General features: G+C 38.4%; 1 protein-coding gene across 1 annotated transcript in view; it reads left to right on the forward strand.

The window, feature by feature from the left end:
• RAB2A (RAB2A, member RAS oncogene family) overlaps positions 1–12,613 on the forward strand; it is a gene marked incomplete at its 5' end in the record, with an annotated part of 33,390 nt that extends 20,777 nt beyond the window's left edge. The window contains 2 exons of the mRNA XM_019614350.1: positions 8,741–8,809; positions 10,987–12,613. Coding sequence (XP_019469895.1) covers positions 8,741–8,809; positions 10,987–11,082 — 165 coding nt within the window. The remainder of the gene's footprint in view (positions 1–8,740; positions 8,810–10,986) is intronic.
• Between the last annotated feature and the right edge of the window lie 1,509 nt (positions 12,614–14,122).

The following is a 14,122-nucleotide window of genomic DNA, read 5'->3' on the forward strand; positions in this document are numbered from 1 at the left end:
AAAAAAAAAAAAAAAATAGAGGGGAACAAGGAAATAAATAGTGTGAAATGGGCAACATTAGAGGAAAGAATAGATATTCAGAACTGAGGCAGACGTAGCTTCCAGTATGTCACTTCTGGACTAGAAAGAAATGATAATGTTGTGACTAGCTGAGGATATAGAAGCTAAACAGAAAATTTGAGATAAATCAGCTGAACTTACCTGGCTGAAATTTTAAGCAGAAAAAACCTGTGGCCAGGCATCCACAAATCTCTGCAGGATAATGATAGAATCATAGAATCACCAAGGTTGGAAAAGACCCACAGGATCATCCTGTCCACAATCCACCTATCACCAGTAGTTCTCACTAAACCATGTCCCTCAACACAAAATCCAACCGTTCTTTGAACACCTCCAGGGTCGGTGACTCCACTACCTCGCTGGGCAGCTCGTTCCAGTGCTGTAATATTAGAAAAGTAGTATTTTCTAATGTCCAACCTAAATCTCCCCTGGCGCAGCTTGAAGCCATTCCCTCTAGTTTTATCACCTGTTACACGAGAGAAGAGACGACCCCCAGCTCACTACAACCTCCCTTCAGGTAGTTATAGAGAGCAATAAGGTCTCCCCTGAGCCTCCTCTTCTCCAGGCTGAACATTCTCAGCTCCTTCAGCCGCTCCTCATAAGGCATGTGCTCGACCTCTCACCAGCTTTGTTGCCTTTCTTTGAACATGATCCAATAATACTACAATCATAATGTTAGAGTCTGACTATATCTTTAAATGAACAAATCTGCTTCTGTCTTTGTGGGCTTGTCTTTGTTTTTTGGGTTTTTTTTCTTTGCTAATCCTTATTTCTACCACTGTGTAGTGCTCTAGTCAATATCTAGCCACAGCAGCAGTACCATGTCCTTGTTTGGTGCTTGGATCTTAGGCAATTTTAGAATATTCACTGTGTTCTAATAGGTTGTGGATGCCACTTCTTGGAGGTGTTAAAGGCCAAACTGGAGAGGGCTTTGAGTCCTGATCTAGTGGGAGGTGTCCCTGCCTCTAGCAGGGAGTTGGATCTAGATGATCTTAAAGGTCTCTTCCAACCCAAACCATTCTATGATTCTTCAGAATTATCTATTAACCTGCATCTCAGATGTGAATGTTTAGCAGTGGAGAATATGAATAATATCCTGTTAGCTGTTCATCTAGTGCAAGACTGTTACGGGAGGCTGATGCCCTGTTTGCGTAGTAGACCATTAAGTGGGAAGTAGGCAGGCTTTTCTTTCATAGCTTCTCTGGGGGTTTGTAAGAAATCAGCATGGCCACAGAGTTAAATCATCATGTTGCATATGGAGTGCGATGGGGTGGAAGTTTCTGAATCATTAGAAGGATAAAAGGACTGGAGGGAAGTTGTTATTGGACTGTCTATTGTTTGACTGCTGCCAGAAGACCAGTTATGGTAGCCTCTTCAGCCATACTGTATTTGTGGGAAGTTTTTTTGGTTTTGTGCACTTCTTTTTAGTTTCTCCCTATAGCCGTCAAGCTAGATAAAGAGCTATCAACATAACATGATTTTATTGGGGTGCTCTTTTTCTTCAGTGTGTTCTGAGCAGTCTACAATGGGCATTTTTTCTTTACAATTCTGTTGAAATAATTTTTTAAATGTTTTGAAGATGTTTTCCAATGTATGCTCTGAACATGCCTGTTGACTTTCTTAGACCGGGATACATGCTGATATCTGATGTAAAACATTTAACTTTTTTTTCTATGCTGAAAGTTATCTAGTGTTAACTTTTAGGTTTAGTTACTGTATCTGTTATACTTCTCCTCTATCCTATTCACAACTTGTAGATATTGTGTGTGTTTTCTTATAGTGTGCTCTAAGGTACCATTTGCAGAACTTAATGTCTTATTTACTTTTCTCCCAAGAAAGCATTGTGATACCTATGAGTAAGCTTTTCACTAGTATAGATGCACAGTTCTAAGCTTTAGACTTCAGACATGTCTGTACTTGTTTTAATGTAAGGTAGGAAAGTAACTGATATTTTAATTAAAACTACAGAATTTTACTAAAGACCTTTTTTGTCTTGTTAGCAAAAGATACTAACGCCTGTGTTGCATTTTTCAGTAGCAGTTCAACAGCAATATAGAACTGTTAGTTTTGGTTTTACCTGAAAATTGCAGTTTAGAGCTTGTCGAATGGTTTCTATCTAACACTGGTACAGGTAGAATAGGATCATCTGCATGAACTCAGGGTAACTGTCCTATGATACTAGCACTTGGTAGTTATCTTTTCATCCCTGAAATATCTTTTCTGAATCCATCTACTACATTCCTAGCTGCATTTGGAAAGCTGGAATAACTTTTTGCCTTCCTCTTGCATTCTATACTGCTAGTTCAATAATTATTAACACAATCAAGCTTAAGCAAAAGAATTTTCTGGATACTGAACAAGCCAGCACCAGACACCATTGCTGTTCAGGAGCTGATCTCATTTACTTTAAACGTGCCTATCACTGACTCCTGGTTTGAGAATTGATTTCAGTAAGTTGTTTCCCCTGTCAATGGGATTATGTAGCCCTTTGCCAAGCTTTCATCTTTGACTACTGTATTTGTTGTTCCAAGTTGTCTGCACATAAATAGAATGAATGCATTAATGTATTAATTTTTTAGGATTAAAACTGAATGGACTAACCATGTCAACTCAACAATTGAGCACTTTGGCTATGTACAGCTGGATGGTCTTTGGACAATTTTATTCCAATTTTGTAACTTAATTTTCTCTTCAGACAGTTTCTTTCATACTTTTGCTTAAATGGAAAATGAATATTCAAACCCCCTGTATTTGCAACAGGGGTACTGCTCAGTCACAGATAAGGGAAGAAAGAGAGTCTTTGTAGTAGTCTACAAACTAAAAATGAAAATCCCACAGAAAGATGGAATGATTATTATCAGCTTCCAAATTAGAACTGATGTTTCCTAGAACTACGTTTTTCCTCTCTTTAAATATAGCTGCTGGTACACACCAGCTGTTTGACCTGGTGATCTAGTTAGCAGAGATTTAGTTAATAAAATTTGAAAACTTGAGGTGTTAGTAGCTTTAATAGAAAAGCGACACATAAGATGTAATCTGACTAGAACTTGCAAAAGAGTGATTTCTTGTTTGTGAAAGATTTTTGTTTAAATTAGATTTTACTTAAGTTGTATCAAAACCAGTATTTCTTGAGTTCCTTGAAACCCAAGTTCTGTGACACTTGAGCTGTGAGAAGCTGGTTAGGACAGTGTCCCAACTCTTCTGTAAGTAATAGAGGACCTTCCGCAGTTCTTAGGATTTTCGGATGTAGTGAGGCATCATCAGAATCAAAACTCTTAGCTGAGGTTTCCAGGCTTAATAGAAGAGCGTGAAACGTATTATATGACTTCCTGAGTGAGCCATAGGTTTTTTTCTTGACAGACTGATCCTTAGTTCTGGGGTTTTAGCTTGTGGGTTTTTTTCTTCAGATGCTCCATCCTTTGTTCAACAGCAACTGCAGCACTTCCTAAGACACTTGAGGATCTAGTTAATATGCTTCTTTCCAGTAAGTTTGCCAGAGATTGCACAGGCAAATTACTGTTTTGGGTCTGTGCACTTTAAGTATAAAGCTACAGATGCGCTAGGACACCTGTGTGGTGTGGCTTCCCTATGTACTATATACTTACCTACTGCTTGATAATTAACTCCTCTGTAACCATTTCAGTGTCCCAGGCTATTTTCTGAAGATCAGAAGTGTAGTGTGTAAAACAGCTGTTCAGAGCTTTGGGATCCCATTCTGTAGAATGGCTGTCTAGTGCTACTTACACTCTGGGATATAGAATGCCTTACTGAGTAAATCCTTTTGTGGTCTATATTGTTACACCTTCCAGATGTATCCTTCAGTACTAGGGTAATGATCTATATTGTATCTTACTGCTGAAGGAAGGAGACTGGGAAAGAGGAATTCTAGCTGTTGACTGACCACATAGGTGAAGGTCATGCTTTGGTATTTGTGAAGTGTGTAGCTGCTCAGTGTTCTTGATATTTTTTTTTTAATGTTTTCTTACAATTAGTAATGAACTCCCCATCTGGAGCTCTAGAACTCCCCAGGTCTGGAGTCCCCAGTACAAGAAAGACAAGGAGCTGTTGGAGAGGGTCCAGAGGAGGGCCACAAAGATGATCAGGGGACTGGAGCACCTCCCCTACAAAGACAGGCTGAGGGAGCTGGGTTTGTTCAGCCTGGAGAAAAGAAAGCTGCAGGGTGACCTCATTGCAGCCTTTCACTATCTAAAGAGAGCCTACAAACAGGAGGGGAGTCAACTCTTTGAAAGGGTAGATAACAGCAGGACAAGGCGGAAATGGTTTTAAGTTGAGGGAGGGAAGATTTAGGTTGGATGTCAGGGGGAAGTTCTTTACAGAGAGAGTGGTGAGGTGCTGGAACAGGCTGCCCAGAGAGGTTGTGGATGCCCCGTTCCTGGAGGTGTTCAAGGCCAGATTGGATGGGGCCCTGGGCAGCCTGGTCTGGTATTAAATGGGGAGGTTGGTGGCCCTGCATGTGGCAGGGGGTTGAAGATTCATGATCCTTGAGGTCCCTTCCAACCTGGGCAATTCTGTGATTTTGAATTCAAACTGATACGTATTTAAAAGCTCTAAATTTAACTTTAATATAACCACCAGAGGGCAGCATATTACATGAACTGGAAAGGCAGAACCCAATATATATTTATTTTAAGCAAAGCACTTTAAAATATGAGTTTTGAAAAGTATCAGTTATTCGTTTACAAGTCTTTTGTGTGTGCAGCCTGCAACTAAGTCATCAAATACTCATCATGGGAATAGATCTCTGAAAAAGAGTGTGACATTACACTTTGCAGATGTGCAAATAATGCCTTAAATAGATGTATTTTCCACATCTTGTCACATCTGCCAAGTAAAAACTAAACTAGCAGTTCCATAACATGCATTCTGGTGCCTTTATCTTACTGTTATGTTTAGTATATCTTAGATATGATAAAAAAGGAGCAAGAATTCCCTTTGCTTTCAGCACTGTTGTGTGTGTGTTTCTGTTTTTACCAGTAATAAACTCGTTCTTCCTGGTTTTGTCTCAAGGGTAGCAAACCTTCATTACTTGTTTACTCTGTCTGATAAAATGGATGTTAAATTTGATTTAATTTTATAGTTGGTGTTTTTTAGGAGTAATTTATTTTGAATTCTGTATCTGTATCTGTTGTATTGTTGTTCTTTTGGGGTTTGTTTTCTAACAATGGTATTTTGAGGCTTCTTGATTTCCATTGTCAGTATGATGTAGGAAATTCCTTATGTAAGTATCTAAAGTAATAATATACTCATGTAGTCTAATTTAAAACCATCCTTCATTTGCTTTGCACTAAGTGCAGGTGACACAGCAGGCTGATCACATCTTACAAGACTTGCTTTTCCCCACTTGCACATTAATATAATTTTCTTCAGCGTAGTTTGACTTTTGTCAGTATTTCAGAACCCAGTTATAAGTGAACACAGTAGAAGCGTTGTACTGAAAGAAATCACAAAACAAATTCTTCAAGCCTTTTTTGAAAATGTAAAACAGGTAGTCAAGCTTAAAATTGTCGGTAGCTTTTGTGATTTAAGAAGAGTAAAATCAAGTGTTAAACACTAAGTGTAGGTATATTCCACAAGTTACATTGTTTTCTTTAAATTTCCTCAAAAGTAGCCCAGAATTTGTGTATTTGGAAGTCTTTCGTACTCTGCTTGCAGAACTCAACTCTTCTTTCATGAGCCCTGTAAGCGTAGTGTAGGAGCTTGCTGTCTTTTCAAGTGACAGCATACAAGGGCAGAACAAATCTAGTACCACCTATCCTAAGGTGGTGGGAATAAACCTGGATGGACCTGAGCTCATCGAAGGTAGAGGGGCTTGAGTGTCTTTGTACTGTGCGTTAGTGGCAGTGGTGTTACCAGGATGTGCAGTAGGCTTGATAGGCAGCCAGCCTGGGTCCATGAGAGCTTACTGGTTGAAGTCTGTCTTGTGTAGAAGTGGCTCAACTGCACCTGGATCCAAGTTGGCATAGGAAGTGCTACAGCTGTGTTCCTGCAGTTCCTTGCACATAGTCTAGTAAATCCAAACTGGCTTTGAGGGGAAACTGCTCTGTCTTTTTGTGTCTGTAACTCAGTTAATCTGCAAACAGATAAACTGCCCATAAATAATGGAGGGTTTACAGTATACTGTATGTTCCAGATAAGAGTTAGGACATGCAGTATAAAAAGAGATTTTTAGAAGAAGCCAATTAGACAGAGTTCACCTTCTTGTCCTTGCTAATTGGGACACTAGCATACAGTGCCAACATCTGATAGGGTATTCTTAAAGTGACTACAGTCTTTTATTAGCAGGGTTGTCAGGTGGTTATTTCAAGTCCACTTTTACTTTGAAGCATAAGCTTCCTTAAAATACATGGGTGCAAAAAACAAATGGGTGTCTCAAGGGATGCTAGTCTTTTTGTGACTGATTAGTAATTTTTCAGAATGCATGCTGACAGGAAAAAAAAAAGAAACAACAAGAAGTAGATCTATTAGTTGCACTAGTTGTGTGAAACCATTGTTTTCAAATAGGAATTCCTTATATGTGGCCCAGTATAGCTTGGCATTTTGCAGTGCAGGTACTACTACGTGCTGTTTTAACACTAATATTCAGCAAACCTGAATCACAGTCAGGAATTTGGTAATCAGATGATATCTTTTCCAGATGATTGAAATGATAGAACTGAGGTAAATGGAATATTTGGATGTTTTTATTTTCCTTCAGACCAAGACTTTCTCAGGAAATGCATTTAAATGTTAAAATACATCATCTGTACTGGATTTGGTGTGTCTTTTTTTTTTTTTTTTTTTTTTGCTTTGTACAATCCTTGTGTAACAACTGTGTTGAATGGGGGGTGACCTGGGTGGCCCAAGTGTTGTTAAATCACGCTGCCATTCCCCATGGGCTTTATCATTTTTGTGAGGATAGGTGCATTGTTGCAGGGATGTGTTCCTGAATGTGAGCAGCCAGAAGATACCTTGTTTTCTGTTGTTAGTTTGGAGTTTGTAATCTGATAATTTTCTAGGTGGAGGGTCTAAAGCAATTTTTATAGATGTCATTTAATTCTTATGAAATAAATTCCAAGAGCCTAAGTATACTTAGCCAGCACTAGTTCTGTAATTGTTAGATGTGCCAATTGTTAAGTGCTTGTTTACACGAAGTTATCATAACATGTTTTTAAGACTCCAAGTTCTGCTTAATGCCCTTTTTAATCGGCAGTGAGCAAGCGTCCTCAAATCCCGGCTGTGAGTTTCCAAAGTTCTAGGCATATGCCTTTCAACAGGCTCATGCATGAGGCTGTTACAATAATTAGCGTGTTATCAGAAGCCAAGATAAGGTTGAATTTTTTCTCTCACGTTGAAAACTTCAGTTTCTGAGAAATTTGAATCAATTCATAGTTGGCTGGAAGCCAATTTTTCTGCTCAACTCTAACGCGTGTTTGAAAAACGAACTCACTTCCTAAGTGCCTTGTGAATCTGCAATGATTAATTCTTCTCATTATTTTGCTGCAAATTCTCATGACCCTCTGTGATGATTCGATCACCCACTTAGAGTTTATGCATATTCATATCTTTCCGCTCCTGCCGCAGTCGTTCAAGTCTCCTTCACTGGCTGTGGTGTGTGCTTGGTGCAGTAATTGAGCTGCAGTAGATTGATTACTCTGGGGAGCTGTAAGGCCTTTAAAGGTGAAAACATATCAGTCCTGTTAATTAGGAAACAAAGCTCTGGTGGCAAGTTCAGCAGTCAAATGCTTCCAGTGTAGAAATGAGGAAAGGTATGATTTGTTCCTCTCCGTGAACCCTGTTTACTTTTTTATATTTGAATTAGATCTGTATTTGCTGTAATAGGCCTGTGCAGAAGATAGCATACCTTGTGTGATTGTGTAGTGATGGTATTTTGAAATAAAAATGTATTTGTATATTTGATATGGCTTGCCATTATTAGCTGCTGTTAATCACCTCTTAAATTATACATTGTCTTAGGCATTATTTGACCTATAAAGTTAAATGTGGGATGAAAAACAGAATCGTCGATCTTAAATTTTAACCGAAACCATCTATATCATTCATTCTTTCAGACCCAGTATTGAAGTCTTTTCTCTGAATTAACATAATACATTTTCAGAAATCATAATAAAATTTAGAGTCTTTTCTTTCTATTATTCAGATGTCTATTGCCCACCATGAGCAAGATTAATTAAAGAGAATACGTTCTTAAAATTAGGTGAATATTAAATGATAGCATAAGGTTTCATCCAGCAGACAGCATCCTTACATCATCATTGTAAGTACCGTGTGGTTTTATGTTGCTAAGCACTCTAATCTAGAGTGGCCTATTACAAAGATATTAAGGGTAGGGGAAACCATCTGCCACACAATCTATCCATAAGGGTCAGAAATAAATAATTTAAAAGTAATTTGTATATCTTTTTTTTTTCCCCTGTAATTACTGGACAACAGATTGTAGAATACAGTTGTTATGAACTGGCTACTGTTTTTGTAAATAGCATATGATCTGTTGCTACTTCAGGGTAGGTTACAGGATGCTGTTGGCATACCTGTTCTCCTCAGGTCAGAAGGAAAGGTCTTGCTGAATAAACTATACATGAGATGGACTGCAGTTAGTATATCTTAAGCCAGGATATCACATTCACTAGTCTATTTCTTTCTTTCTTTCTTTCTTTTGTAGGCATTTATTAACACTGCAAAGGAGATCTACGAGAAAATCCAGGAAGGAGTTTTTGACATAAATAATGAGGTAACTTTTAAGTATTCTAAGTGTGTGACTTTTCTTTTTTAAGGTACAAAATTCAACTTCCTTAGAATGCTAGACAGTAAAATACTTGTCTATTCCATTTGGATATAGAATTGTCTGCTATTGTGATAAAAATGGATTAAAATAAGTGACCCTATCCATCCATGAAGCATCACAAAATAATATAAATCCCCAAAAGAGAAGAAAATCCACTTTCATCCACTTCTCCATATGGTGTCATCTGTTTTCAAAGATAATTTTCCACTATGTAAATGGAGGACCATGTTGATATGCCAGATGCACTCCATGAGCTGTCCAGTGTAGGGGAGGGATTGCTTTGAGAGTTACATAAAAGACTTTTGAAATGTTCCTGGTTTAGGTGGCTGGATTCTGTAGGGAGTAAAAGATTAGCCATTTTGTCTATGCACATTACTGAAATTACAGATTATCAGGGCTGGGCTTTTTGGCTTGTTTTTGTGGGGGCTGTGGTACAGAGCAGGGAATGTTTCTGTAATGCAAGAGCCAGGAAAGCCCTTTAATCTCTCTTAAATGTTGAAATGACAGCGCTGTTGAAAATGTTGAGCAGCCACAAGATAGGTTCGTGCCTGTAGAAAAAGCAAGCTGAAATTCAGAGTTAGAGGAAATAAATATCCATTAGGATCATACAAATTCCAGGTAGAATTTGCATGAAAAGTAACACCATATAGAACAGTTCAGCTTTGGCAGCGCTATGTGTTCACTCATCTCTGGTGCACAAGTTTTTTACCCCGTGTCTCTAAATGTCATTGCTAAGATGCTTGGTAAAAGCACACGTGGAAATCTGTTATGATTCTCTGTCCAGGACTGTCAGTCTGACACTTCTCTCTAGCCTGATGGTCCTTGCAGAGGCGTTCAAAAAGCAGTGAAAGAACTGTCAGGACTCAATTAAACTCACCTCTTTCTGCTCAGTGTAGAGCTCAACATAAGACAACTTTGATCAATAAAAATATTGCTCGTCTGATTTTTACAGAAGTGATGAGAAACTTCAGTACTATGAAGTATTTGCATTGAGAAACTTGTAGCTAAGTAAGAGTCCAGTAATCATTCAGACTAATTCTGACTGAAAAATGTGGATGTGCATATATGGTGTTTTGGCAAAACACCCCTTAAGTTCAGTTTAGTGATGGAAAAAGTTAAAACTGTCTTTAGCAGTTTTTTAAGGAACATACATGCAGTACAATATAAATTGGACAGTAATCGGTGTCTGAAAAAGCATGCTCATTCTATCTGTCAAGTTTCATATAGTGGCTGATTGCTTTACTGTGCCTTATGGAGCTTTGATTGCAATATGCTGTCAGGAGCCAACAGTCCGTGCTATTTCTTTGGCTTTATGCCAGGTCTGGCTCCTTGATTCCTCAAGAAGTTGCTACCAGCCCAGAGGGGGCAAAACCAATGAGCCATAGGGCATGCTTTTTATTAAAGAGGAGTCAAAGAGCGAAAAGAAACCACATCAGCTGCTGTCAATACTGAGCTAGTGCCAGAAACCCCAAGGCTACTACTGTTGCAGAACAACTGCCAAGCACTATAAATCTGAGATTTACTGTGACGCAAAGTTTCCTTAAGAGCTTAATTTCTGAAGCTACTGTATTACTTTGCTCAAAGTGCTGTATTTTTAGGTAAAATCCACTTGAGGGAGTGAGGGTTAAGATATAAGTGTGATTTTGATGAATGAAAGAGCTACGCTGTGTGTGGGTTCTTGGCAAGTAGCCACGTCTTTCGGGATCATAGAAATTATTGATGACACAGAACACTCGTATGCCCTTAGCCCGTACAGCTGATTCAACACAGAAGGAAATGCTGTCTAGAGAGGAGAAGTTTTATACTGAACTATTAAACTAGTGGAGGTTTTGGTGAGAGGGGGGAGGTTACGTGTTCCTGGCAAATGCTAGGTATTTTTAAAGCCTTACGCCATGCAGTATTCACATGTGATTCTTACTGTGTTTTCATGCTAGGTGCTTAAGGTACAAAGTCTAACGTGGTTATAAAATTTAAATGAGGAGGAAAGAAACTTCCTTTTAAATTATATTTAATTGTTGCTAAGCAAAAAAATCATTGCTGTATTTATTGTGTGTGCTAGAAAAACATTTCAGGTTTATTTAACGTTGTGCAATAATTTTACTGTGTATTAAACTTCATTTCAGGCAAATGGCATAAAAATTGGCCCTCAACATGCTGCTACTAACGCAACACTTGCAGGCAATCAGGGAGGACAACAAGCTGGTGGAGGCTGCTGTTGAGCCCGTTTTTACTTTCTAGCTGCCTAGATGGGGCCTACTAACTTGTTTGTTCACCCTTCCTTCCCTCCCTCCCCCTGCCCTGCTCACCTCCACTGCAATTCAACTGAGACATGAAACTTGTAAGTTGGTTTCCTGTTGCAGAAGAAGACTTTATCCTTCAAACTCTTGTATAACTTTGAATAAATGGTTAATGTTCACTTAAAGACAGATTTTGGAGATTGTATTCATATCTATTTACATTTAATTTCTAGGTCAATTGATGTGATTATTTTTGTTAAATGTTGTCTTGTGCCCTTGACTACGAACTGAATTGTATTAAACACTACGAAGTCATCTGAGTATTTTAATCGATTTGTGTAGTTAGGTTTCCCACTTCCTGCGGTTACCTAATGTTTAATATTGTAGAGCTGTCCTCAAGTTTTTTGTCGATTTTCAAGGCTATAAGGAGAAGCAGAAGGACTCTTTTAATTCTGTATTTATCACTTTCTGTATATATAGTTTAATAACCTGCTTGGGTGTACTTGCCAAGCTAGAATTCTTTAATGCATTTGCATAAATTCTATACTACTTAGAGCTTGAAAACTACAGAAGCATTAATAGAAATTGCTTGGACGCTAAATTTTAAGCCTATTTGACATTGTTAGCATGTTCATCCTCCCCTGTCATTATCCTGAAGTCCAAGAAAAATGCTTAATGTATATTACTAGAGGCTACATACGTGCTATCTATTTTAATGCCAAATGTTTGCTGTTTGTCCACAATTTCCACAGCACCTCTTCAGAAATGGATTAGCTGTTTGCCTTAACGAATACTATAGGTAAAAACAGTGTGAATGAAAAGTGGAGGAGGAGTTGATAAACTGAAAATGGCACATTATAAAAAGGTTAATCTTTTCTTAATGCTTTCTCTTGTTTACCACTTGATTTCTAGGTATATTTTTCATGCAAGGACAGTTTTTTTTCAACCTAAATGTACAGTGGTTGTGTAAAGTTTTCTTTTAGTGACAACTTGTAATCCTAAGTATATGGTAAGCATCTTGTCTATTGTGAAGAGGGTGTGAAAATAAAATCTGCCGGTTTGGAAATCTTGATGAAAATCAAATCTGGAAATGCTTTGGCACTTATTATGGAGGGGAGGAGCAGGGGGGGTGTTTTGCCTCAAATGAAAGGGTTGCAACAGTACAAAACAAAATCCTGTGTTTGTTTCTTTGTTGAAGTACAGAATATTCATGTCACCTTTCCTACAAATGATGGAGCAAGTTTCCACCTCATCCTGTTTATATAAATTGCAGATTTAAAGGGTGACAGTAATGGTAGGCCATGCTTCATGTATCTAAAGGAAAATAAAATGACCGCAGAACTTTTGTCTTACTGGACCAATACTGACTGCACCACAACACTGGGGGACATGGATCCTCACGTCATCCGTTCCAATTGTGAAAACTGAAACATCAAAATGAATAAATTCCAGTCTGATAGGTGTAACACGGCAATGGTTCTGAGATTAAATAAAGTTTAAACAATGTGTGGAACCTTTTGTTTGTATATTGGGGAGAAGGGGCAACCACTAAGGATTTGTTAGTTAATTCTTGTACTTATAGTTGTGTTCACTTTCTGCATCGTCAACTGTTTATTATGGATTTGGATTCATAAAACATGAACGCTGCTTCAGTTAAGTTTGAAAACTATTGCATGAGAGTAAGACCATAGGAAAGGAAAAATGGACAAATGAGCATTCATGCTTGAATGACCTGCTTGAGGATTTTGGGAACTGGCAGCATTTCAGAACTCAGTTGCTTGAGGTAACTTGGGAGAACAGTATTTTCTTCTGTAGCAGCCTCAGCTGTGACAAAAGCAAAGTAGGGGAATTAGTACCGTAATCAAGAACAAAAATGCATGCTGTTTTTAAGAGATGATGACTCAAAGCTGGGATACTAAGCCAAAGCTTCTTCCACCTGCTCATTAATGAATCTACAAAAGACATAGAACTGACCAGGAGTCTAGCTCTGATTTTTTTTTTTGATGGGGGGATGAGTGAACAGGGGAATGTACTATAACTTATTACTGCTGCATGTATATGTTGATTTTGATCTTGTCTTACATGCTAGTTTTATACTGTGCATCATGTTAGGGATCTGGTACTTTCAGAGAGGAGCTTAGAACAAAACTGAAGCTTCCTTGCGCTGGCTGGCTTTTTGTCACAGGCTTTGTGCACACATAACCCTTCTGTTTCCTGTCAGATATCTGTATATTTCTGTGGGGTTTGAGAAGCAATTGATCGTGTTTTGTCATACGATCATAGAGTTGCTCAGGTTGGAGAAGACCTTAAAGATCATCAAGTCCAACCACAACCTACCCATACTACCCTAACAACCCTCTGCTAAATCATGTCCCTGAGCACCGCATCCAAACACGTTTTTAAACACATCCAGGGATGGTGACTCAAGCACCTCCTTGGGAAGCCTATCCCACTGCTTAACAACCAACCCTTTCTGTAAAGAAGTGTTTCCTGATATCCACCCTAAACTTACCCTGCTGCAACTTAAGGCCATTGAGCAAGATTTAGTTGTACAGCACATGCTGTACGAAGTCATTGCTGCAGGTTTCAATTTTGCTTGTAGATGAGTGACTGATAACTAGCTTTCATGTGGCATGCCAGTTCTTTTATTGATTGCATTTTCATAACCAAGAAATGAAATATTTCACTACTCTCCAGCAATTTGTACAGCTGTAACGTAGGACCACTATCAACACTGAAAAATCATAGCAAGGTGCAGTTTCCCTGTAATCACAATTTACCATAGGATATAAACTGTAGTTAGCTTAGGAGTAAACTTGGAGTGACACATCCTGTAAGCATAACTTAAGACTCATCTCCTCCTATTTCTACTTAAAATCAGAAGCTCTGGGAATTTTGGCGGTTGTTTGAGTGATTCAACTCTCCTTCAATCTTCTACCTCTATGTTTCTATTGATTCCAATCATTCTGATTTATTGCGCAAAATCAGACTCAGTAGTACTGAGTTTAGGTAAATGCCAAAA

Source organism: Meleagris gallopavo, chromosome 3 (genome assembly GCF_000146605.3).
Source record: "Meleagris gallopavo isolate NT-WF06-2002-E0010 breed Aviagen turkey brand Nicholas breeding stock chromosome 3, Turkey_5.1, whole genome shotgun sequence".
NCBI lineage: Eukaryota > Metazoa > Chordata > Aves > Galliformes > Phasianidae > Meleagris > Meleagris gallopavo.